This window comes from Oryzias melastigma, linkage group LG24 (assembly GCF_002922805.2).
Source record: "Oryzias melastigma strain HK-1 linkage group LG24, ASM292280v2, whole genome shotgun sequence".
Taxonomy (NCBI): Eukaryota; Metazoa; Chordata; class Actinopteri; order Beloniformes; family Adrianichthyidae; genus Oryzias; species Oryzias melastigma.
Window position 1 is genome coordinate 18,629,176 of NC_050535.1, and position 27,196 is coordinate 18,656,371.

At 38.7% G+C, this 27,196-nt stretch overlaps 1 protein-coding gene across 8 annotated transcripts in view; it reads left to right on the plus strand.

Annotated features, from left to right (window-relative positions):
• dnmt3ab (DNA (cytosine-5-)-methyltransferase 3 alpha b) overlaps positions 1 to 27,196 on the plus strand; it is a 76,648-nt gene that overhangs the window by 12,273 nt on the left and 37,179 nt on the right. For 3 of the 8 annotated variants that reach the window (XM_024291901.1, XM_024291904.1, XM_024291906.1), the window contains exons 3-6: positions 9,524 to 9,631; positions 22,824 to 22,947; positions 23,085 to 23,122; positions 23,206 to 23,322. The exons of 1 other annotated variant lie outside the window; for it this stretch is intronic. In XM_024291901.1, the coding sequence (XP_024147669.1) occupies positions 9,524 to 9,631; positions 22,824 to 22,947; positions 23,085 to 23,122; positions 23,206 to 23,322 (387 nt within the window). Of the gene's footprint in view, positions 1 to 9,523; positions 9,632 to 21,772; positions 21,918 to 22,823; positions 22,948 to 23,084; positions 23,123 to 23,205; positions 23,323 to 27,196 lie in introns of those variants that run through there. 4 more of the 8 variants (XM_024291902.1, XM_024291907.2, XM_036210498.1 and 1 more) reach the window with 4 other exon arrangements.

Below are 27,196 nucleotides of genomic sequence, written 5' to 3' on the forward strand. Positions count from 1 at the left end.
AATCTTTCATATGAAGACGGGGGCCGCAAATTATCATCCTGCGGGCCGCAAATGGCCCGCGGGCCGCGAGTTTGAGACCCCTGCTTTACAGGATCCAAACTGTGAGTTTAGTGATCCATTACACCTTTAACGTCGATTATTTGGAGCTACTTTGGTTTAAGGACAGGCGAAGCTCTCCAAACAAAACATGCCGAGAGCTAAAAATTACTTAAATAAGACCATTACAGTGAAATGGGAATGTAATAGTATTTTTGCTTTGCTATTGGTCAATTTATCGCAAGTCATGCCGTTCTCGCAGTTGCAAACAGATATCGCATATCATAGACCTTTCTCATGTCATGCTACTTCCTAGGTGACTATAAATTGTCACTTAGGTGTGAATTTGTGTGGTTGTTTGTCACCTAGTGATGGACTGTCCAGGGTGTACCCCACCTTAACCTGAGCACCGGCTGGATAGGCTCCAGCAACCGCATGATAGCCAAACAGAACCACGAGGGTTTTGGGAATAGATGAATGGCTTCAGGCAGCTTTTACTCACAAAATAAAACTTTGTATAGAAAACTGAGGCATGTTTGATCTAAAGACCAACATTTGCTCTTCTGTTTAAGGTTTGTTTAATTGACCAGGTTTGTTTAAAAAAAAATACTAGGTGGATTGTTGCTTAAACAAGTCATTCCTTATTGATTCCAATGGTAAAGGTCAAACTTTACAGCAAAAAGCTGTTTCAAGTTTGAACTTTACATTTACTTATTTCCTTTTCTTTTTATACTCACTAGAACTGGAGATCACAGCTTAAGTTGATTTAATCTGTTTAGCTATGAGAACGACTTCTATCAAAGATAATGACAATAATTTTTGGCAGCGTTTTTTGTAGTGGCGTTTCTTTTATTTGTAGCAGTGTTTCTTGTTATTTGCTACAGTGTTGCTTTTATTGTAGTAGTATTGCCTTTATTTGTAGCATTTATTTTATTTGTAGCAACGTTTCTTTTATTTGTAGCGTTTCTTTTCATTAGCAGGTTTTCTTTTATTTGTGGCAGCGTTTCTAGTTATTTGCAAAAGTGTTTCTTTTATCTGCAACACTGTTGGTTTTATCTGTAGCAGCATTTTTTTTGTGGCAGTGTTTGTTTTTATCTGTAGTGTTTCTTGTATTTGTAGCAGCATTTATTTTAAATGTAGCAGTGTTGGTTTTATTTTAGTTTATGTTTTGTTTGCACACTTATTTTTTGCTGTGTTGACAGGTCTAGGCCACCATACTTTATGCATTAGGAATTTGAAAAGGTCTAATCATATTCATGTAATAGCACTTTCATTTAGCTTTTATTGAAAGCATTCCAGCTCTTCAAAATTAGCCGTGACATTTAGTAAGTCATATGTTTAAAAAAAAAAAATCTTACCAGCAAATAACTGTTTCTAACCAAAAACAGCTACTGTCCAGGGTCACGTGACTGCACAAGTTTTGATTCATTTTTCCACATAAGCTAGCAGGCTTACACTTCCATGTTGACATGAGTCAGAGAGGTGAAAAATGACTCCTTACTTCAGTGCCTCCAGAGATCAGGGCGGGCCTCGTAAATCTGTGAGAAGTCTGAAGTTCATTCTATAGCTGCGCTATACAGAGACCGCCTCACTTGCACATTTCTCACGCTGGCGTGTGGCCAAAGCAAAGTTTCCCTGAAACAGAGCTGTTTTTTAAACTTCCTCACATCCAGCTTTCTCACAAAGAGTAAAAACAAAAAAGTCCAGAAGGAGATCAGAGGAAGTTTGAGTAGGAGAGACACTTAAAGGGCACGAGGACATCTCTGTGGAATAAGACAAACATCATTTATTTAGCTTGTTGAATTGTTTTTAGTCTTTATCAGCTTGTGCAAACACTGTGTTTTTTTTATTGCTGTTTATGTTTTGTTTCATTATTTGAATTCTGATGACCTGCACCTGAGGTTAAGTTTTTTGATAACAACAGCCTAGTCACTGGGGAGTAAGGGATCACAAAACTCATAGTCACGGTTTTAGAGTCACGGTTCGGACCATTTTTTGGATCAGTAAAAAGGAAAAAAATAAACCAAAAGAACTAGATTAAAGCTAAAAAAATATTTAAAAAATAAATGGTTGGTTGGTTGGATGGTTGGATGGTTAAATTGATAGATGGATTGATGGATGGAGGAATATATGGATGGGTGGTTGGATGGATGGATGGTTGGATGGGTTGATAGATGGATAGATGGATGGATGAATATATGGATGGGAGGATGGATGGATGAATATATGGATAGTAGGTTGGATGGATGGATTGATAGATGGATGATGAATATATGGATGGGTGGTTGGTTGGATGGATGGATAGATGGATGGTTGGATGGACTGATAGATGGATGGATGGATGATGAATATATGGATGGGTGGTTGGTTGGATGGATGGATGGATGGATGGATAGATGGATGGATGGATGGATGGATGAATGGATGGATAGATAGATGGATGGATGGATGGATGAATGGATGGATGAATATATGGATGGATGGTTGGTTTGATGGATACATTGATAGATGGATGGTTGGATGCATGGATGAAAGGATAGATGGTTGGTTGGATGGAGGGATTGATAGATGGTTGGATGGATGAAAGGATAGATGGTTGCTTGGATGGATGGATGAATATATGAATGGTTGGTTGGATGGATAAATAGATAGATGGTTGTTTGATTGCTTGGATGGATGGAATAACCCCTACTAGTCAGCGTACCGCTTGTTCAGTTCTGAAGTGTAGCCTAGAACTGTCAATCGACCTAATGTTGGTCACATTAGAGACACGGAACAGGATGCACGGTGTGCTACGATTAGACCTTAAGGCTGCTTTAATACTGAAAACAATTTGCATGTCAGGGTGTCCAGTTTCAATGTTGAGTCAATGAACAGATGCGATCAGAGGTTCTTCTTCGTGATTTGACCATCGGGTGTTGTAGTGACCCAAAAAACTTTTAACAGTAGCTTTGAACATATTTTTGTACAAGCGTCAGGCAGCGAATTTGACGTTTGTCAAAAAAGAGACGTCCTATGTAAATTTGACGCGCAGATTGTTTGGTGTGAATGCAGCATAAGAAACACATCTGGCTCCAGAGTTCCTCGACAGTCTTGAGATTTCCTTTAGCCTGGACAGATTCAAGACACTCAACAACAGGTGCAGTAAAGCAGCCCCATACCATAACTAAGCCTCCCCCATGTTTCACCGCAGAGACAGACTATTTTGCTGGTATGCTTCATTTTCTGTGAACAGATGAAATGACCAACAAGTTCTTTTTGTCTAAAAGGCAGATGAGACATGTAAATATCTATTGTAGGAAATTCCAGTCAGAGACTCATTTGTCTCCAACAGTGGTTATTGGAATAAAACTTTGGCTTATAGTCCCACTCCAATCATATTTTTCATCTGTTGTAAAGGCATTCCCAGTGGTCTTTTAGCAATGAGTATGCTGTTTTGGAACAAAATTATAAAAACCTGCCCTTTTCTAGGAACAACAGAGTGGTAAAAGTTCATCAGAAACTTGGCTCTGACTTGTGGGCATTGACATATTATTTTACTGGATAAAACAAAGTGTCACCCATAGAAAATGCCTTTCACTTCCTGATAGTCCCGATAGCCATATTGACATCGTCATCAGTGATTGGTCTGAGTCAGTCTGAGTCATGATTTTAGAGGAACTACTGTCACCAATCAGAAGTGAGCTTGTTGGAAGTCTACTTTCAGTTTAAGAAAGCCGGCTCGGGAGAATCTGTCAATCAAACGTTGGAGGTGGGGCCAGCAGGCACCACATCCTTTTACTGAGGAATCCGATTGGTCAGTTTATAACTTGAATAACTTGTTTCTCAATGGAAGTCTACGGGACGTCAAGTACTCCCTGTTTGGAACATGAGAGGGAAGGGGTTGATAAGTCCAGTGATTATACTGTCAGTGGTTTTGGGTGACACCATTGGTGCAGAAGTAAGCCTCCACTGATATCCCATCATCCCCTTTACACTCTCTCCTGCTAGCTTACAGCCCCTCCACCTAAAACCATCACAAAACCAAAAAAACACACAAAACAAGATTTTCCTTGGAGTGGGTCTTAAAATAGTTGCAAATGATGCGCTCTGACTTTGAAGTTGAAGTTAAACCTTTAATGTATTGGGAGGTTGTTCTGATCTCTTTGGTCACCAGCTGTCTTTTCAGTTTCTCCACGTTCAGGGAGCTCGTCCACCGTTCTGTGGATCTTAAGACAGTAAATAATCTGTACAGCTGGAGTCAAAGGAACAATAAGATGCTATGATTCTATGATTTTCCTTCTAATCTCTCGTCCTGCTGTCAGAACACCACACACCATGTCATCAAACAACACAGAGATATCTTTTCCTTTCAAAAAAACTGTTTTGTCCTCGTCCTGAGCTCTTAGTGGACACTTTTATCCAAAGGTTTCTTACAGAAGAAGAAAATCTGTTGGGATGTCTTGTCAAAGGAACCATTGACTATCAAGTCTAGGATTTTAAACCGCAACCTATAAATTGACAAATTTAGTAAAACCCTGGATTTTGTACTTGAATCAAACCAGTAAAACATTTTGAAAAGATTAAGATTCAGCTTTACCGATTTAAAGAAATCTGATTAATATGATTTATGATTCATATTGACTGTTTTCACATTGGTTTACTTTGTACTTGTCTTTTTCACCTCGTCTTTTGTTGTTTCATCACATACAAGTACAATTCTTTTTGCGCTGGTGCTGTTTAAAAATCTCTACTTTCCTCGTGGAGGTTAAATCTAGTATATTTGAGGGATTTGTTTGAAGAGAGCAGCACATTCAGCACAGAGAAGATGTAAGCGAGTGAAGAAGGTTGAAAACCAGAGCACAGGAAAGAAGGCCAACTGAGAGCAGGACCAGGAATGGGGAGAAAAGAAGGAGGACAAGCCGTCTGCTGCTGATGGGATCCTCCTCTGCCTGCCTGGTTTGCAGTCTGGTTGCTTAGCAACTGCTGCAGCCCAAAATAGCCTGCCAGGAGACAGAAATAGACCAAAGATATATGGACATAATGTTCACTGTAAGTATTTATGTGTTGACATATGTTTGAGGGAATTGACTTGGGTGGTTTTCTAGTTCTAGAGATTTATTTTTGACTTTATTAAACATTGATCACACTGTAGAAACGAATGCTTCAAGACGGGCAAGGTGAGGCAGACGTTTTTACAGCCCAACATGGAGTCAGACACAAAGCTGTCACTGGTTTTAGCTGGTTTCTGAGCTGATCGCCAGGCGAATGACACGCGGATGTTTAGTCAGCACTGCCACCCTGCAGGAGACAGTTGCCAAGCAGCTTCTGCACCTTAGCAACCACTCCATTGTCACTGTAATTCAGGTCCAGCCGTGCAGGGAAAGAGACGATAATGGAGGCACAAGCCTGAAAGAAGGGCAGCACACGACCAGCAGCACAAAACGCTTCCCTGTCATTGTTGAACATGTGGCACGACAGTTTCAACACTAAAGTAGGAGCAAAAGAGAGCTGAATGTGCAATTCATCCTACACAGATAGTACTGAAGGTAAGGATGACAGCTACACACTCACCTTTACATTGGAAAAATGTCCTTCTCAAAACAATTCAGAACATTTAGAATAAAATATGCTTTTCTCTTTCTTTAATGAAAAATATCTTTTTCAATTAGTCTTGGTAACATTTTTTAAAATAATTGTGATGTCCTGCTCTTTTAAGAATAGGCATCGACCAATTTGTTTTTTTTCAAGGCCGATATGATACTAATATTTTTTAAAGTCTGGGTGGTTGATCATTTGTGAATTTGTGAACCCTGTTGTAGAGTTTTCTTGATTTCCTCATTGAACTCTCTTGTCTTGACCATTTATAAACCTTGAACTCAAATAAACTCAATGACGACGTGAGACTGCTTTACGCGTTAAAATGGCTTTGTAGAGGTGCCAACGATGCCATCCTTACAGAACGGTAAAACAACCGCATGGCTCCGCCGTCCATTCATTCATTAAAAATTCACAAACGCAAGACTGCATCACTAAAACAAAATATTTCCTGTTTTTAAATTAAAGTTATTGACTTCAAAATAAAAGAATAAATTTCTCTTTAAATTAAAAATGTAACATCGCTGGGAATAAACTAAAAATGTGTTACATAAATGGCGCTTACACTTGTAGTTGATATTATTTTTAATCAAGCCAATTAAGACGACTCATACAATGTTACGTTTACACTTTCAAGCTCTGTTGGCATGTTGTTGGTACTCGAGTCTTCCTCGAACTTCCTGTGACATCCGTACTGACCCTGGTCAGCACTACTGCACATGTGTGTCAAAGACGATGGCAGACATTAGAAAGTGCGCACCGCAGTTTTGAGAAAAAACGACTAGAGCTGGATGAATTGGCCAAAAAATCTGATCTCTTGAGTTTTTCATTCCAAATTTGATTTTTTCCCCTCCCTATTTTCACTTTCTTCAACAAAGGTTACAAATGACAGATTTTTTTTAACAAAACCTATTTTATTGTAAAATTTCCTTTGGAAATTGGCTCGAAGACAAAGTGCAACTAAATAGAAGCTGTAAAAATGTTTATAGAACAAAGCAGCAGCTGTATTGTGAGCAACCGCTTGCTTAAGCAGCTAATAAAGAAAAATAATATAATCATTCGGCAGAACATTTTTGGTCGCAACAGCCTTCAAACTGATTTTGCTGTGTGTGGTTTGATGCTCCAAGTTAGAACTCACAGCCTCAGTGACCAAAATTGAATTTTTGACTCACCAGTCAAGTTGGCCAGTAGATAAATTAAAGTCTAAACATATTTTTTACTGGAGAAATTATTACATTATTTTATTGAGAACTTTACCGTACTTAAGTGTTAAAAAAAATGTATGTTTTCAGCTCAACACCGGCTCTGTAATGTTACAAAGAGACAAATAATAGTACAAAGTGGATTCTTGTCTGGTATTATTATTATTATATTTATAAAATATATATTTATCTGTCTCGTCTTAAAACATTGTCCGACTTTGAACTGATCCTCTGTGTTTACACAGGAGGACAGTTCGTTAGCATTAGCGGCTAGTATCGTAGCATGCTAACGTCAGTGTGTAACAACAGCACTGTCTTCAAATCAACACTTTTATTAAACGTTCTGTAGACCAGCAGCTTTATTCTCCAGTTCTGTGGGAATCGTTTGAAAATTGCCGCATGTCCCGCTGCTCCATCAGCCAAAGAGCTAAAGGCTACGCGGGGACAATTAGCGAAAGGAGGTGGTGGGGGGGTTCTTGCGGCACACGCGTTTTTTCTGTTCTTTCTTTTTTGGTGAACAAGCTTTCTCTCTCTCTGTCTCATTGAAGAATCTCTGCTAGCTGCAGCTTTCATGTCTGCCATTTGCAAGATACAGACGGGCTGACTTTACACCAAACTATGGAAGCCCATGAGTGCAGAGAGCTGGGAAAATGAAATCTCAATTTTCAAAAAATAAATCGCCTGAAACAACAAATTCAAATTGATCGATAATATAGATATATCGCTCAGCTCTATATATGACTATTAAATTAGTTGTCAACTATTTTAATAGACGTAGTCGTGACTAATTGAGGCAACCCTTTTGTGACCCTTTCCACTTTAATGCACCTAAACTTCATCTTCTCAGAGATCACTGCTGATGTCTCTGAGCACACTTGAATTTTTGAGCTGCAAACTGTGACCAAACTTCAGCTTTTAAAGAGGTCTGCTGATGATTAGCAGCATCTGGCTGCAATTTGTGCTCCTAAGTTCTGTAGAAGCAATGGCTTAAGGTGAAGAGATATCCCAATGCAGAACGACTGTTCAGCTGTGAATCAGAAAACCTGGAATAAAACCAGCAGCTAAGTTTCACTAAAATACCCTATTTAGCTTTTAATCCCTAACATGACGACCTCTTGCTTCCTCCGGCTGTTTAACCTGAGAACCAACAGGTGCCACTTGCTTTATTTGGCTCTTTCATGTGTTCTCCTGGGCCTAATAAAAACACTCATCACACTCAAAAGTTCCAGGGATGATGTTAAAGAAGAACAAGTGGAGGTTTTCTAAAGGTTGACAGACATCCAAATTCTTCCACTACTCCTCTCTCCCTACCCCTCCAGTTGAAGGGACATTTGAAGGGAAAGGGGGGTCGGTTTTTTTAAGGGTAGTGCGAAGGGACTATGAGTTCTGTATCCCTCCGAGGAGAAGCGCTTATCTTCACATGAGTGTGCTCTGAAGCACACAAGTTTACATTTAAATGTTAGTTAGGACTTGTTTTATGTATTTCCGAGTGCTAGCAGTGCTGCGCTAACATAGCTGACTGTAAAGTAGTGACTCCTCCCCCCTGGTGTTCCAAACAGGAAGTACCTGCTGGTTCCAAGAAGCCAAAATCCCATAGACTTCTATAAAGAAAGAAACAGACCAACCAGGACCAGTCTGGACCATGTCTGGCTCCAACATCTATACTGACGAATTATTAACTAAATTGACCTAATTTGGTTGGAGCTGAAAGTAAACTATTTTCTACGAGTGATGTCACACTCACTCAATCCAGTTCTCAGTGACCATCAAACTGTTTAACTCACAACTTAAACATTTTATTTTCATGTTCGTGTTTTTGGGTTGCTGTGCTGTGTTTTTGCTTGGACATTCATGAGCTGATGCAGCCTTAAACCATTTGTTAACCCTGATTGGTTGTTTGAAACACATTTTACAGAATCATCTCCATCAGTAGCTACTTTAAATTCCAGCTCCAAACATATTTGTTTCTATTGTAAAATAGTTCCCAGTGGTCTTTTAACTATGAATACGATGTTTTAGGCCAAACTCAAAAAGTCAGTGCTGTTTTTAAAGACATATTTTCTGTGGCACAGCAGGAGTTCATCAGAAATTTGCCTCTAGATAGTAGGCCTGCATCGATATCCCAGGATTCCTTTGTTTACACTCTCCCACTAGCTTATAGCCCCTCACAACTCCGTTACATAGTTTGAGCCAGATGGCAGTTCAGACAAGGAAAACAAAGACTTTAATGAATGTATTTGTCTACAAGTGGATGTATCAGAATGTAGCAGAGCAGGGAGACTTTGGCACACCCATCACAGTTGCTGCATCACAAACTTCAGCTTTTTCAAATGTATCTGCTCCTGATCAAACACAATTTGTGAAAAGAAAATATCCTGAAACACTTTGATTCAATCTTAAATTATTTTATATATAATCTCCATAATATTAAAAAAACATGTTAAAAATACTAAAAACAGGATTTTCATTGGAATGGGTCTATGATTATGTCATGCATATATATATATATAGTTTATATTATAAATATCCTTAATCGTTGAAACATGTTGCTTTTGTTGTGGAGGTGGGGTTGCATATTTGTTCTTTTCTTCAAAGGAAGTCAGACAGAAAAAGCTGGAGAGTCCCTGCTGTAAACGTCATGTTGTTCAGCAGTTTAGGATCCACGCAACAGCTGCTCAGTGTTTGATGTGGACTCATTGTGTCTGCAGAGTGAAGACGGAGCAGACCAGGACAGTCCTGAGGAAGGGACGCCAGCGAGCCCCCACAACAAGCGCAGAGTTGGCCGTCCAGGCAGGAAACGTAAACAGCTGCTTCCTGTGAGTGCTGTAATTATAGCCTCTGGTTGACGTTTACAGCAGAAAAAACATTCTCTGATGTAAAAACGTATTTTCTAAGACTACCTGCACTGTTTCACTCAGTGGGATTTTGTTTATTTAACAGGAAAATTCAGAAAAAGTGAGGATGTTGAATTAGTTACCTCTGATGGCTGCTTTTATCAGACACTTTTTAAATCACCATTTATCTAAGAATGGGAAATCCCCCACACACTCACTAGTCACAGTCAACCCGTAAACTTTCCCTGCTCTCGGAAAGATAACCTCATGCTCTCATTGGCTTATCTCCAACTCTTCCTGTCCCACTTTAGGTCACAATGAATCAGGGGTTTAAAGTGTCTTAAAGATCTGTCATGTGGCTAATTTAAGTTAAAGTTAAGTTTAAAAAAAAGGCTTTTAGGTTTGAGTGGATCGCTGGTATCACTTTGTAATCTCTGACGAGGGCTGACAGCCGGAGCCTGATCATAAAGTTTCAGACACGCAACTCTTGCAAAAAGTTCTCTTTGAAGAAGCTCTGACGAATGAGCATTGAAACAGTCACTCAAAACAACATGTATCTTTAAGCTGTCCGTTTTCTGTATAAAACCTTTCTTTCTGGTGGGGAGTAGGGGCGCCACGATTAGACCACTAATCGACTATTAAAATAGTCAACGACTAATTTAATAGTCGATTAGTCGTTACTTTATATTATATGAAGTCAGAGTGTAGTAAAGTTGGAAGTTATAATGACATTCTGCTAGCTTTTTGGACTATTTTGCCATTTCTTAAGGGTTTTTTCAGACTATTTTCTAGTTTAGCTAATATTTCAGCTACATGCTAGCTGGTTTGGCTAATTTAGTATTTTTTTGTGTGCCTATTTTGGAGTTTTCCTAATATTTCAGCTGAATGCTAGCTATTTTGTATAATTTTATATTTTTTCAGTTTTTTAGATTGTTTTGGAGTTTTGCTATTTCAGCTACATGCTAGCTATTTTAACTAATTTAGTACTTTTTTGATGTTTTTTTGGGCTATTTTGGAGTTCAGCTAATATTTCAGCTGCATGCTGATTGTTTTGGCAAATTTAGGCTTTTTTCAGGTTTTAAGGCTAATTCAGCATTTAACTAACATTTTATCTGGATATTAGCTTCAGGGTTTTCAGGTATCAGCTTCAGCATTTTTAGCTATCAATTTCAGCATTTTCAACTATCAGCACTAGCATCTTTAGAAGTCAAATTCAGCTTACAGCATTCACACTAGCATGTTCACAGGTAATGCTGTATATCTAGTTTTTAGTTAGTTTAAAGCTGATGATTAAGATGTGTGATTTACATACAATTAGTTGATTAATCTGAAAAAATAATCAGTGATTAGTCGTCCATTAAAATAATAATTTGTGGCAGCACTAGTGTGGGGCTTGGTTCACTTATGAAAAAATCCTGCTATAACTGCTGTCTCTTGCTGGTAAAGCCAACACATTCTCATCCTCAAGTCGTCACATATTGACGTTTGGTTAAGGCACTTTTTGACGTTTAGGTGTCCCCAACTCGTCATTTTTTGGCGTGCTGGCTGTTCGTAAAATTAAGGGTCTGCATGACTTTTCGCGTTCCACTTTAACATTTTTAGAGATAATTATGTTCACTAACATTGTCCTTGTTGCTATTTCCTAACCAATCTCACGTGTTTTTACATTTGAATCCTCAACAGAATCATATACACCTAATTTCTATCTTTGTGTACAGTTTACGATTTTTTTATATGTACACATTATGAAACATGAACCATTTTTGTTACTACACTTCTCACTCGTCTCATGTTTGATGCATCAGCCTGAGATTTTGTAGCTGCATTGACTGACTCTATAGTTATACTCTGGAATTAAATATTTTTCAAGAGCAGGACTTGAAGTTAGCATTCCCTGAAATAAATAATAAGGACAGAGATTTAGAATAAAGGCTAGTTGCCTAAAGTGTGTTTCTTTTAGTTTGGAGCTCTGTTTGATATTGAAGTGAATGAAGACTGGCATGTTTTTTCAACAAGCCACCTTAAGATTCTTGGTAATCGTGGCTGTGCAGTTACTTATTTTTAAACCTCCCTCAGGTAGGAGTCACAGGGTTGCCCACTAGACAAACTTTTATTACTCCAGCTGTTGGCAGTTGAACCCCTTCTAGTCAATTAAATTTGTCCTGCAAAGTGCAAATAAAATCTTATACATTACTAAAAATGTTGTTTAGCGAATACTAGTTGCTAAAAAATGCAATTTAAAGAGTTAAAAGAAGGCTTTCTAAGTGCAACAGTAGTTTCAAAAAATGAAAAAAATGGCACAGAAAATGTAAACTGAGTCTTAATAACCTTTAATTTTAAGCCTTGTTTTTTACAGTCTGATGGTATTTATGCAAACAGTAAAATTCAAAAAGAAAATGCAATACAGGCAATCTATGAAAAACTACACTCATCTTTTTGAACTATTGAGTTTAAAATGTCATTGTTTTGTAAGTGATTATGAGCAGCTTTGTTTTACATTTTTTCTGGCTTTATTTCAAACAGCACTCTTGGCTCATTCCATGTCTGATATTTATCCCCAGCAACTGTTTGGTTAGATTGTGTTTACCCATAATGACCTATGTTTGTAGGAGCTTGAATTGTAGCTATTTGCTGACCACAGAGAAAAAGCAACCAAAGAGAGCAAATTATTTAAGCGCTGTGCCTCACATTAATGTTAACACTTCCTTATATATAATAGTCAGAAGACCAACAGGAATAGATTCTTTTCCTCTTCTTGATCAGAACATTACAGAGCCAGTACCACCCCATGGTGAGCAGCTGTCGGACTAAAAGTTTTTTGGTTTGCTTCTGAAAATCCAGAATTAAGGTGTTACATTTACTAAAGTTCTCTTCCCCTAGGAAACTAATTCATAAGACCATCTAGGGCTGCCACGATTAGTCGACTAATCGACGACTAATCGACTATTAAAATAGTCGATGACTACTTTAATATTCGATTAGTTGTTATTTTATATTATATGGAGTCAGAATTTAGTAAAATTGAAAGTTATGATGATATTCTGCTAGCTTTTTGGACTATTTTGGCATTTATTAAGTTTTTTAGGCTATTTTGGAGTTTTCATTTTAGCTACATGCTAGCTGTTTTTGCTAACAGGTTTTTTTAAGGTGTTTTGGGCTGTTTCTCAATTCAGCTAATATTTAACCTACATGTTAGCTGCTTTGTCTAATTCAGGCTTTTTTTTGTTTTTTAGGCTATTTTGTGTTGTGTTCAGATACATGCTAGCTGTTTTGGCTAACCCAGGTTTTTTTTAGGCTAATTTGGCCTTTAAGTAATATTTTAGCTGGCTATCAGCATCTTCAGCTATCGTCACCAGCAACCAAATTCAGCTTACATTCTATCTATGATAATGCTAATGTGAATATATCTAGTTTTTAGTTACTTTAAAGCTAATTATGCTTAAGATGTGTGTTTTACATCCACTTTGTGTATGATGCGATTAGTCGACTAATCGTAAAAAATAATCGGTGATTAGTCAACTTTTAAAATAATCGTTTGTGGCAGCACTAATACCATCCCAGAAAAAAAGCAACCAAATCTAACTTAATGGCTTTCATCTGAATATCTCTATATGAACCATTTTAAGCAAACTAGAAAATTCCACCATGAAATACACTTTATATCCAGTACTGTTTTTTTCATATTCATGCCCATTTCAGATAAATGGAGAACTTGAAGAGATGTCACAAAAAAAATACACCACTCTCCAATAGTAGCTGATCTTTATGCGCAGTAAAACCCATTCTCTAATCACCTATGACCTTTTCCATTTGATAATTGTTAGTGGTATGTATTGGCAAGAGTCTGGGGATGCAATATTTATCACGATACACATGTCATGATACAATATGTTGACAGTACTAGAAACAATATTTCACTATTTTTTTAAAGAAAATGACAGAAAAAAACTCTGCCTGAATTTTAATTCTGTCAGGAGTCAGTGCTCTGTCTCCCCCTCTGGTCACAGGTGGGAGCCGTCTCAAAAGTACTGAACACACTACATCTCCCAGCAACACTAGCACACACTCCCTAGTTGCTGCTCAGCTAATACTCATTGACAATCACCCACAGGACACTTAAGCACTGCACAGAGCCTCACTCAGTGTGAAGTATTGTTTGTGCCATTCTTCTGGCATTACCGAGCGTTTCTATCTGGACCTGATCTTCTGTTTCTGACCCTGCTTATTCTCTAATTGCCTGCTGCCTGCCCTGACCCTCGCCTGGACTCTTGACAATAGGCTCTTCTTAGATGATCACATTCTTGTGGTTGACCTCTGCCTGTCTGACCCTTATTTAGCTTTTTGGACTTTTAGCTATGCTTAGTTCCTGTCTGAACTAATAAACCTGCTGCACGTGGAACCAACTGTCTGACCGTTTGTGACAAGTACACTTTTCATGTTAATAAGATGCATTTTATTGAATTATCTATACATTAAGCACTGCAACTGTATCTCAGATACAAGTTGCTCTTACCGAAGTAACTTCCTGGTGCGCTTTTTTTTTTTTTTTTTGGTAAATTGAGAAATATTTGTTCTGAAAGTGAACAGTCAATATTTTTTGATTGCTGCAACTAAATATGTCAAAACAAAGGTGTTACATCCCCTATGGGTAAACCTGGCTCGGGTCTAGGGGAGAAAAAATACAAAGGGGGAGAATAACAAAAACTGGACACCAATAAGAAAAAAAAGGAACACAGTTTATTAAATAAAGGAAATCTGTGTCCTGAAATGAAAGAACTAAATGAAATAATTAGTCCGCTGGGACAAACAAAAAAATAAACCAAAAGGAAATTGGAATCTTGGCCAAAAGGGAGACTGCTGACCCAGCCATGTCGACCATCAGAGTCAGCAGCTCCCCCTAACCAAAATCTACCTAAAGAAAACAAACAAAGCCCACAAACTAAGACTACCAACATCCAGCCTCAAACTAAAATAACAAAACCCAGCAGTCTAACACTGCTGAGGACAGAGAAGCACAACTAAAACCCACCCAGCTCCTCAACATGTTGCTCCTACACATCTACTAATCATACTGCTGTACTGATACTTTCATTAAACGAAATGATGAAATGTTCATCTAGTCTTGTCGCCTACATTTTGTTATCCTAAATATGGCACCATATTGTATTTTACTCCCACCATTTACCCGTCAACATTCTGTCTTCAAGGCAAATCAATTCAACTGGCAGTCTCGTTTAAGCTCTGTCTGAACATTTTTTTTACAATAAACGTTCATGACAAGACAGTTTTAGGCAGTTAAAAAAGTAAAGAATTCTGTTATAAGAGCTGAAGAATGCGAAGTTTGCTGGGAAAAAAGCTAAATAATGTTCGGTTGAATCCTCAGTCACCTAAAGAACGTTAATTCATCTTAAATGTAGCTGAAATTTACAGATTTATGGTATAAATACTGAAGTAACTGTTCATTGTTAAATTAGCTAAGGAAATGCTACACGAGGTTAGCATTGCTAAGTTAAATCATAAAACTTGAATAGCAGAAAAAAGTGCAACAATAATGTAAATCATTTCCTTGTGAATCCTTGTTGATGTTTTTTTCTGGGTCTATATTTCTCACATTTAACATATTCAGTTGTAACAACCACAAGACTCACACATTCTTCTTTTTAAAGAGTTTTAAACCCCTAATTTTAACAAGACTACCGTCGAGTCTAACGTTATAAAGATGATAGACTCCTGTTTTGTTGAGAATAGCAACTCTCTGTGAAATCACAGGGTCACATGACCAGTTGTCTCTATATTTAGCTAAAGGGTTTTGTCTTAATTATGGGTGTTGGGGATTTTTGGCTGCTGCAAATCCCTCCAACAACCTTTTGTCTTGCAGTGATAAGCTGTGTTTTCATCACGATGTTGCTGACATTGTGTTTCTTTGCGTGGCTCAAGCAGCGAGTCAGTGTAAGCGGTCGAACAAAGCAAGAGCGTATGTTTTCCGTGTGTTCATATGTGCATGCGAGCAGGTCCGATCACGCTTTGATGTCTGAGTGCTGACAGGATGAATGCAGGTCCTGTCACATATGCGGCACACACGGGGCTGCAGTGAAAAAAAGAGCTCCTCTGCTGCAGTATTAGTTGCAAACCCACTAGTTCTCACACATAAATGTCAGGTCATTGAAGTGGAATTCACCACAGTTTGGTGCACATTAGCAAAATCATTGAATCCCATGAGCACAGACACTGAGAAGAGTGTTTTCAACTTCTTAGCTACCTTCCCTTTCATAGACCTACTCCACATTCACGCTGTATAGGCTGGAGTATTATCTCATTACGATCTGTTTTCATAAGGTTGCAGTTTAAAGATGTGCCTTTGTGTCCTCTGGTTTCCTGCTTTGTTTCTTCTCAGTTTCTGCTGCAGCCATGTGGGCAGCAGCTGCTGTGGGTAGTGCAGGTTTTTGTTGAGCTGGTTGTTTCCACTGCACAGGGGTTCAAATGCCTTTAAGTCAAATACAAATAGAACGTTGAGATATGGTATTCTGAACAGCACCATTCCTGCCTTAACTTTGGGTACAGCTACTAGTAAGAGAAATATGTTTTCTTGCTTTTCTTGTTTTCTTACCTTTTCAAGCTTTAAAAGCCATGTGTCATTGCTTTTTAGATAAGACTCTTTAAGACCCACTGCAGTGTTTTTAGTGTTTTAACATGTTTTTGGGGCATTTTTCCAAGATGGAGGACATACATTAAAAAAATGAAGCTTAAAATTGCATTTCTGAGTATTTCTTTACTGAGTAGCTCACCAAAAAATGCTTTTTGAAAAAGATTGTATTTGTTACACAGAACGTATGCTGGATGTCTCCCTGCTCCGCCTCATTCGGATGCATCCACACAGACAAATAGATCCATGAACGTCTTTGTTTTCCTCTTCTGAGCTGGAATCTGGATCTAAACTGCAGGACTGGACAGCTCTGACATTGCTCACCATTTTTGTAGCACTGCTAATGTTAGATTGGGGGTGTGAGGGGCTGTAAGCTAGCAGGAGAGCACGAAAACAGATAATGTGAAAGGAAGGGGGGGTCAGGGTGGCTCTGCACCCACGGTCCCGCACACAGTTCAGAGGTGAATTTCTAATGAACTACCAAGACTTCAGGAAAATATCGTAGAAAACAACACAAGTTTTTGATGGCCGCTAAAAACAATATAATCATTAGTATCCATTGTGCTATCCTCGCTATGTTGACATTTGGAGTGGGGTCATCTAGACCCCACAAGACAGCGCGCTGATCTTTTTTTTTCAATGATTTTTATTTTTCACTGGTGTCGGTGGCAGACATGAAATCCTGTCCACCTTCACCCGCATTTGTCATGGAATGGATAACATGTCAATGTAAGGCTCGGGTCATCTGGACCCCATAAGATAGCACAAGATCACTGGGAACACTTTCATGAAGATGATTGGAGTGGAACTTAAAATATGTTTCCTTTTCCGCATGTTTACAGCAAACAAAAACTCTTAGAGAACTCAGGAACACAATTTGGCACAGTCCCCATACACGACATTCTGCTTTACAATCTGCTCTGAAAACTAGATATTTTAAAGGTAGGTTTATTAAAATTAGTCTTTGTACACCTGAATCAGGTCAATATTAAAGTATTTATCAATCAAGTTTAAATTTAGATGCAAAAACGGATAACAGATTCAAACTTTTTCTTTCTGTCAGAGTCTGCTTTGTGCTAAGGGAGAAAAGTTATGCAGAACTTGTAGTGTACTTGTGGTTGTACTGTTTGACAAAAAATATCAACACTTGTGGCCAGTACAGAAATAGACTTTATGTTGTGCATCTTTGTGGGAGCAGATAAAAAAAGAACAACCTCAATTTAAAATCCTCTATTAACCAAATGTTAAAGAATATTTTTGAAATTATTGTGTTTGTGTTTCTAAAGAAATGTTAGTGGGACTCTCTAATGAGGTACAGGTGATGTTGTCGTACGTTGCCCTTAAGCCACATTCTATTCGTTAGTAAGGTGTGCGCTCTGGCCTCTTACCCTTATGCAAATGCTGCACACACAGGGTGTGTAGGTGACACCCAAGTACAAATAGGACACCAGTAACATGTCCACACACTTCTCACCTGAACAGCACTTAAAGGTCTTTTGTGAACTCCACAAGATTTGGGGGCGTTGGAAAAATGAGAAAATTCCTACAACACACCTGTATCTACACGCCTACTTCACCCTTACTTCCCCTTACGTGCTGTTGAAGTGTGCGCTACATCCTGTCACTCGGAGTATGGTGGTAGAAAAACATTTTGGTTCCACAGGCTCATTTTTAGCCCGTTTTTCACCAGCATTATCCTGCTGTACTGATGTTGCTTTGACTTCTTAAGGTTTCTGTCAAGGACAAGTCAATAGGATTACCTTTTGCTCTGAAACATACCAAACTCACAGGACAAAGGGGATTTAAAAAGAATATCAAGTTTTGCTTTCTATTTGTGTCACTTTGGGTTTTTCCTTCATCGATGAAACCAGAGATTGAACCGTTTCTTGGCAGTTCTGCCGTGAACTCCGCAATCCTGGAGCTGCCTTTTAACAGCTTATGCTCAACTGCTGCTATTTAGGGCGGCTGCCGGTAGAAAACCTGTAAGCTATTAAAGTCTTTAACTGTGGGCTCCTGGACATTTGTGGTTTGGAGAACCTCAGTAGCTTGGGCTTTTCTCTAGAGAAAGTAGTTTACAACAAGTGATCAATTTTAATTGTACAATAAGGGAATTGTGAATTGGTGGAAGATGGAAATTTGTTTTAATCTTGCGTTTGTGAGAGGTGGTGTAAAAATGTCAGAAGCGTTAGCCACATTAGCGTATTTACAATGCCTGTAATTCTCAGCCTTGTTTACAACACATTAAAAAAAACTGACTGATAACAAAAAAAATACAAAAGGTACTGTGACCCTACAATGTTAGTGGGACTGGGAATCACGATAGAATGTGAAACATGATACATGGCTCACAATATCGATGATATCGCAATACTGGGTTGATTATTAAAAATGATTTCTAATAGCTCACAATATATAGAACACATATTTTTAAAGAAAATATATCCACATTTATTTTTTAGCTTGAACACACTCATAATAAACAAGTTGTGTCTTATCCTGTGCATAAGTGTCTATTATTCAGTAATACTGTCTCTGAGAAGCATTGACACCAATTAAATTTGAATTATTAAATTCAGTTATAACAATAGTAAACATGAACAGCAGTGCCTCTACTTAGTACAAATGTGTTGCAAACAACAGAAAAAAAATTAAACAATTTAAGTAGCTGCCAGACACATTCTCCCAATGTGCCCCCTATCACCTCCAGAGGAACGTCTCACCAAAGGATTACAAATGTAACGTTTGACAGCCTCTTCAAACGGACATAAAAGATCCATGCTTGGTGAGAACTCATCGAGAATCAATCGCAGGTCTAAATATCAAAATGTACTGCAAAATCGATATTTTGGCACACCCCTAATTGTTAGTAAAATGCAAAAAAGCAACCAGTCTGACACCACAATACCTTAGCTTTGTTACAATAGCACTGAACCTTTTTTGCAGCAGAATAAATCCAAATAAAAGGTGAACTGTCAATAGACTTTCAAGTAGCTCCAAGAGTGCAGAAAATACATACATTTAAACTCAGCATGCAAAACGCCTTCAAATGAAAGAATGAAGTCTGAATCTAATGATGAAAGAGACTTAAAATAGAGTCAGATTATATACATTACTGAATAGACCCTTGCCTATTCGCTGCTATAGACAGAGACGTGCACGGCCACCAATACTATACATCGAGTCGCATCAACAGAATGCAGCTGTTTCAGTGTAAGACATGCAGGAATCAACTACAAAAATCAGGCTAGCTCCCTCATTTCTTAACTGATTTTCACAAAACATGGCTCAAATTAAATCTTAGAAAATGACTAATGTCGTAGTATATTTACATTGTTATTATCTCTAAAAACTAAACTAAAAATAGTGCAAGTGTTGCTCCTTCCAGTGTTACACGTAGCACACTGCTGTCAAATGAACAGATTTTTCCTTTGTGTCAGAATCTATAGAACTGAGCTTGTAAATGTTTATTACCGTAGCCCAGAAAGGAGGAGGATTGATGAAGTTCAATGGTATGACTGGCTGACTGAATGACTGACTCGCTTTTTAGGTTCTTTGCCTACTTATTCGGTAAGGCTGGGTTGATAAAATCGATTAATCGATTAGAATCGATTTAAGCCTAACAAATCAATAATGGATTTATAAAAATATAAATCAATTTAGCACATAAAGCTAAAGTCCGCTAGCGTGATGCTAACATTTAATTTCCCTTAGGACGGCTAATGCTTACGCTCGGTCGACCTAAACATACATTACTGACATCTTTATAAACTTACAGGTTTGAATTTTCCAAAACTCTTAAGGAAATGTTTTTAAAGTAACCATTTGTGGTCTAAAACATTTTTATTTGCTCATACTTTTTTCTTCTTCTAAATAAGGTGCAAGGCTATAGCGTGATCACCACCTAGTGGATTTAAACGTCCTCCAGGAGAAACAGAACAATGTTTCCAATGTTAATGATCTGAACATTTTAGTTAGAACTTCTCCTTTAGAGAATCCATGTAACACTGGATGATATTAACAATCTCATTATTTCACTGATACATTTACAGTATGAGAACTGGATCAGATTAATATAAATATGTTCAAATCATATAGTAGATTATTAATGTATTTCTAAACAAATATGTATAAATGTGTAAAATCAAAATTGAATTGAATTGAGTGGATCGAAAGAATCTAAAAAAAAATCGAAATCGAATTGATCCAGGCTCTTGTGAATCAAATCGAACCATTTCTGGAAATTGTGATCGATACCCAGCCCTATTATTTGAACCTTCTCCGTTCTTCACTCTAGAAGGCTCAATGCATAGTAATGTGTCGTGGTGAGTTGACAGATCCCAGAGCAGAGTCAGATGAGATGGATAAGCAGTGAAGGTTTATTAGCCTCACAAAGACCAAACAACGAAGAGTAGCACAGTGGTAGTGGAAGCAGGGAGCTAGGCCGACTTGAAAGCTTAACTCGGAACCAGGAAGGGGCAGAACTGAACGTAAATAACCTGGCAGGTTGGAGGAGCCAGGGAGAGGCTTTCATAGGTGCAGAAATTAAAGATGGGAAGCAGGTGTGCAAGGTCACCAGGTAGAGAAAGCCACGCCTCCTGCCCCACGCCATCCTGGAGAAGCACAAACAGAAAGAAAAACATAAGCACAAAGCAACAACACCAAAACCAACAAAGGAAAATAACACTGAACCATAATAGCATGACTGTATTATAGTATAGTTAGTATATATCAATGTAGGTAATTGATGAGATGATCTGTATTCAAGTAAATGTTACTCTGAAGATTCTGAAAATCAGTAGAAGAAACACAACTTTTTCATAACACTTTAGTATATAGCAGGATACCTGAAGGTTATTGAAAATAAATGATAAACATGTTTACAATTCCCATTTAGATGAAGATAAGTGAAAACGTTTTATTTGTTTATTAAAAATCAACCGATAACACCAATGAGGTAGATATTGGTGCAAATTAGTCAAACAAATCATTTACTTTGTAATGTAGGCACCACATTTGGCATGAAAAATGCAGCAGGACCAGGTGCTCCATTGTTTTATTGTTTGTTACATCCTGTTTGCTGCCCAGTCGCCTCTTGAGTATCACTAAACCTGCATTCAGTTGGGTTAGTGTTGGGGTCTTATGGGGTAAATTCAGGTACTGTTCTCTTCAAATGTAGCCGTGGATCCTTAAGACCAGGAAGAGCAAACTACTGAGGAGTGAAAGGTGTTTGTGAGTGCTGGAGTCTGTTCTGTTTGATTCATGAATGTTTGGGCCACACGTGGCTCCACAAAAAGCTGCATTAAGCAATACCCTGTGGTAGTTTTGCTCCGTCCAATGACTGCCCTGCAGACGCACCATTTGAGGTTTAAACCTTTCGCGCAGTTTTGCTTGTAATTTTGGCTCAAACGAAACCCGAGCACCTGCTCTCACACAGGAAGTGTTCAAGCAGCTCGCCCGGGCTGGTCTGAACACTTCCTGGTTGGTGGCGGAGAGGCGAAGTGGCGAACGCCGAGTTCATAAGACGTCCAGATATTTCTCTGAGGAGTATGTGGACCAAACCAATCATTTCAACATGCGGCCAAAAAGATGACTGCAAGTCCAGATTCCTCTGTTTCTGCTGAATGTGTAAGTAGTCAGTTGTTTGCTTCCAGGTTAGCTGTAGGAGTTGCTGTCTAAAATTGCTTAATGCAGCTTTGAAAGCAGACATGCTAAAACCATGTGCACCCATTTGTTACTTAGACCTGGGTTATTGGTCCTAAAATGGCTTTTTTCGTGTGTCTTTTTTATTAAAACGTATTTACTGTAAAATGTGTTTAAAAAAACCTTTAATGTGATTGTTACATAGCAAGCTTCTACCTCCTAACATCCGTCCTTACATTTTTTTTTAAGTTTTTATTTCAAACGCTAATTTTGAAAATGTGTATTTGTTTTACATTTGTATTTGTTTCATGTCATTAAAGAAAAGAGAAGATTTGATCTCAGCAATAAAAATATTTGCGCCTGTTTTATGTTAATCACCTAAGAACCTTAGCGTCTGATTTTTTTCCTGTTAGAGTCCTGCCGACTGCAGCCTGTCCCCAGGCCCTTTTAGTCACCCTTTCTCTGCCTTTTACAGGCAGCTCATTATTGCTTTGTAGCTCGTTAGCGCAAGCTAGCCTTAGTGTAGCCTTTGAGCCCTTTGTTCACCTATTAAAACCCGGGTTTGGAGCTCAAAGTAAGTTTATTTTCTATAGTTTCATCTGATAACTCCATTTCTTTGTTATAAGCAGAGAGCATCAATGAACATGTGTTCGTCCACATGCTCTTGTAAATCATTGCTGCTCCTAAGAACCTCATGGGCCCCTCCCCCACTCTCCTATAACCGTGTGTTTCCGTGCGACGAGAGCTGGAGGTGATTTGCACACAAATGGACATACCTGCACTGTAGAGCGGGAACATGTGCAGGCCAGCGCGGATCTGCGGCTTCTGCACACGGTTTTATGTGTGGGGATTGTAGTTTCCTCAGGCTTAGACTTTCTGTCTGTTTCCCAGGAGATGGCCACCTCTGACCCCTGTGCAAACGCCCCCCCAACTCCCCCTGAGGAGCCCGAGCCCTCGCCATCCCCTCGAAAGAGGCGTGGGCGCCGGAGACTAGAGCAAACCGACAAGAATAAAGGTACAAGGACAGCTTTCATTCAGAATTGTTCTAAAAAACGTATTTTGACTCTAGATTTATCCAGTGCATTTTGACTTCAAATACCAGCAGAGTGATGACTTTGCCTCCTTTTTGACCCATTTCCTTTCCGTCTGCAGAGGAGCCTGACGACAGAAACTGTGACTCTCCCAGGGAGGTGAGAGGAAACCGCTCTGTGACATTCATAAACAAGAGCGTAGAGCTTGCTGCTGTAATGAGCACGCCCGTCCGTCTGTGCAGGGGGAGACCGGGAGGCTGCGGAGGAGGCCGGTCCCCAGAGTGACCTTCCAGGCTGGAGATCCGTACTACATTAGCAGGAGGCAGAAGGAAGAATGGCTGAGCCGCTGGAAGATGGAGGTGGGAGACAAACAACCTCAGATCCGTGTTTTTGGCGTTTTTTCAGAATAAAACTGTTCTTAGTCTTACTGCTAGAGTAACTTTAGGGAAACACTGTAAAATGAGGATTTATCAGAGTTTTATCTGCTTTATTGGCAGTTAAAGCAACTGAACATTAGCATAAATAAGCTGTGGTTCGTTTCACGCTGAGTAATCACATGGGAAGTCCCTGAATAGCATGAGGCCAAGCATCATGTTAAACATTATTGCTTTACTAAAACATGTTTGTCTTACTTTGAATCACCATAGAAATGTGCTTAATTGTTTATATGCTTTTTGTTTAAATAAAATAGGAAACACTTTTGAGATTTATTTGTTTTTTTTACACTTCTTCATAGCTTTCCTGTTGTTTCCTGCCCTTCCAACAGCCAAGTTGTGTCCAAATTCCTTCAGTACTCACCACTTAGTGCACTATATATGCGGCTTCCTTCATTTTATTTGGGTGTTAGTCTGTCACAGGGCCCACAATTACTCCCACATGCACACCTAGGGATGCTTTAGAGTAACCAATTAACCTATGAAGCATGTTTTTGTACTGTGGGAGGAAGAAAACCCACACATTCACGTGGAGAACACACGAACTCCACACGGAAAGATCTAAGCTGAGATTCCAACCAGGGCCTTGTCGCTGTGAGGCCAGAGCCACTGCACCATGCAGCCCTTCCTGTATTTTGTTATACATTTCTCCAAAAAGTGTGATCAATACTCCAGTCTGTTTATTGTATTGCCAATAATTCCAGAATCGATCCGATTCGTCAGAGCTCTGGATTTATTTGATTCCAACAACCCACCCCTCAAAATTCACTTAATTAAAATTTGAGTTTATACATTTAGACACATTTGTTTAGAAATACATTAATAATCTAGATTTTTTCTAAGACATCCATGTTAATCTGACACAGTAACTGTAAAATTTAGTGAAATTATGAGATTCTTAATATCATACAGAGCTACATGGATTCTCAAACAGTGAAGCTCCAACAATGGACTATGCACAGAGATGTGTGATGTATTTATGGTTTAAAATAAGACTGCTTGTTTCCTTCCGGTTGTAGCTATCTATATGCATCGACTTAGCAAATCTGTGTACTATTCCTGGCATTGCCTAATTTTTGTTATATCTTACATTGTATGTTAGTTTGTAAATATGTGAATACACAATGACATCCAAAAAGGTAGAGTTTGCCTTCCTGAAACACGGAACACAAAGGACTCAAAAAACGCTACCATGAACTGTATGATCGTATAACCTCTTGGGCTGAAATGAAGCTATGTTAGAACATTTGAAACTTCCCTAATAGAACTTTAAACATTTAAACGAACTTTGAAGTGACTTTCAGAATACTGGTTCTACTCTCAGTTGATGAGGAGGTTTCTCTGCCTTCTTCATGAAGCGTTAGCATCATCCGCTAACGTTCCCCTGGCCTGTATTGAGACGTTTTAGGATAGAGAATTCCGTCTCAGACTGCTCATATCTGACACTGAACATTACATTGACAAAAATGTAGAAACTTAGAAGCTGTGGAGTAACTAAAACACAACTAACAGGTCATAAAGAGTGATAATTAGGTGTGTCTTTCATGCTAGTTAGCATTAGCCCAAATGAAAGTGACAACGGTATTCACACGTAATTTTCTAATTACTGCAGTCAGTTCTGAACTTTTTTTCTTGGCAACACGGACTCGAAGGAAAAGTTAAGGCTAGAACTACGTTTTTGGTTTGGGTTAATAAACCAAATGGTGATGGCTGTATCGCAGCTCACCGCTCTAGCTGTGTGACAGCTAACGGGCCTTCATTAAATACTGCGACCAGTAACACCATTTAGCTTTGGATGCTCTTAAAATACGTAAAACAATGCAGAAATCTGCATCTTGGCTGCATCTATTACGTGTCGCCAACATGAATTTCCATCAGCTTTCGATCTGGTCGGATGTTCATACGAAGAACATCAGCCTTAGCAAGTTACCATAGAAGTTTGCTATGTTGGATGACACATACAATTTAAACCCCTTTTGCATTTCTATTTTGGAGTATTTTACTAGAAAAACAAACAATGCGCTGTAAATATCATTTATAGTGACTCTTGGTAGCTACAAAATCCATCTTTTAAACTCCAAATACTCTATTTCCACATAAACGACGGTCCACTGATTGAGCCAGCCCTAGTTTATAGTCCAGAAAACCTGATGGGATGAGCTGAAAGGTGAACAAACTAACTTTATTTTCCATTGTTACTAACTTATCTAGAAGGTAAACTGAACCTATTATTTCACCATCTATAGCAGCTGATGTTAGATGGTTTATTATTTGTCAGACATTTAAGGCTATTTTCAGGTTATTCAGTGTATTTAACTTTACTCTGTCTCAAAACTGTCAAAATATAAGACCATTTCTGATCTGAGAAATTCGATTTTCTGCTCACCTGAAAAAGAAAAGTATGTATCGAAGTACACCAAATGATTTTCATTATCCTAAGGTAGTTTATTTTAGGATAAATTATCGTGTGTCTTTAGGACAACTTTCAGAAAAAACGATAAATAATTAATAGACGGGGTGTTCAGGACTAAAGGGAGAGAAGTCGTTCAGACAGACGGTCATAGAGAAGACTGAAGTAGTGAGAAAAGTGTGGGAGAGCGGATGAAGAGCTCAGGCTGCTGTATTCTGCTGTTTGATGGAGATCTCAGCTTCAAACGAGTTTGAGAAGTTCAAACCAAAACAGACGTTCCTCTCCAAACAAAAACATCAGATAATCTCTTTTAAGTAGAGTTGGTCAAACTGATACCAGTGGTCTCGACTCTGAGAAGTTGCACAAACATGCAGCAGATGGAGGGAGAAACGGAAAGGTAGAGCGTGGTAGGTTTCCTGTCAGATGATGTTCTCACTCTCTGGCTTTTCACCTCTAGTGAAGTGTGAGGCGAGGACGGCTTTTCTTGTGATGAGAAACTTCAAGACGTTCTCAGTTTTGGAAGACAGAAAGTCTAAATGTTTGAAGCAGAATGAAAACTGAAAGACTTTCACGTCAAATAGAGAACATTTAAACTGGACTTTATTTCAAATGTGCCATCTCCTTTAGGAGTCTGAAAAGTTGGATCATGTTTAGTCTTTTTTTTTCTTTTCAGAAAAGGTATTTGGCATTAATTTTGTGTAGTTTTTGAGGTCTGTTGTTATTCCATTCTTGTCTATTATTTGTATGTTCTCATTAGAAATGCTACAAGTCCCTTTTTACTAGTCAAAACTCAGCTTCAAGTTTTTGTTTTTGATCTCAAATTTAAAGTCGTAGACTAGAAATTCAACAAGAAGGAGTGAGAATGCAAATAACAGAAGTGAGATATATAAAACCAAATAAATGCACTGCCTTTAGGTCATATAATTACCTAAATGTAGCATTTACTTAACCCCATAAAACTGGGGACATTTCCAGTGACAGCAAAATAACACACATTCTTTGAACTATAAGTCGCTTCAGAGTAGGGGTGTTGCGGATCACGGATTATCCGTGGTCCGTACGGATCAGAAGCCACGGTTCGGGACACGGTTCGGACACGTGTGTACCGCGGACCACTCCGACCCCCACCCCCAGCGAGCGCACACACCTTGGGCTCTCATAATTTTAATCATTGTCCGTTCACATCAATGAAATTCTGTCAAATTCCTGTAAATCCTCTTTGTTTTGACCAGCGCTGAAGTAACAGCTTCACGGTTTTTTCTTAAAGTCTGTTCCTGAATCTCCCGCTGCGTGTGGGCGGAACTTTCAGAGCTTTTCCTGCATAGAGAATTTGGTGTCGGCCGCCACCAGCTCCTGGAAAAGGGGGGATGTGGCTGATTCTAGGAGCCC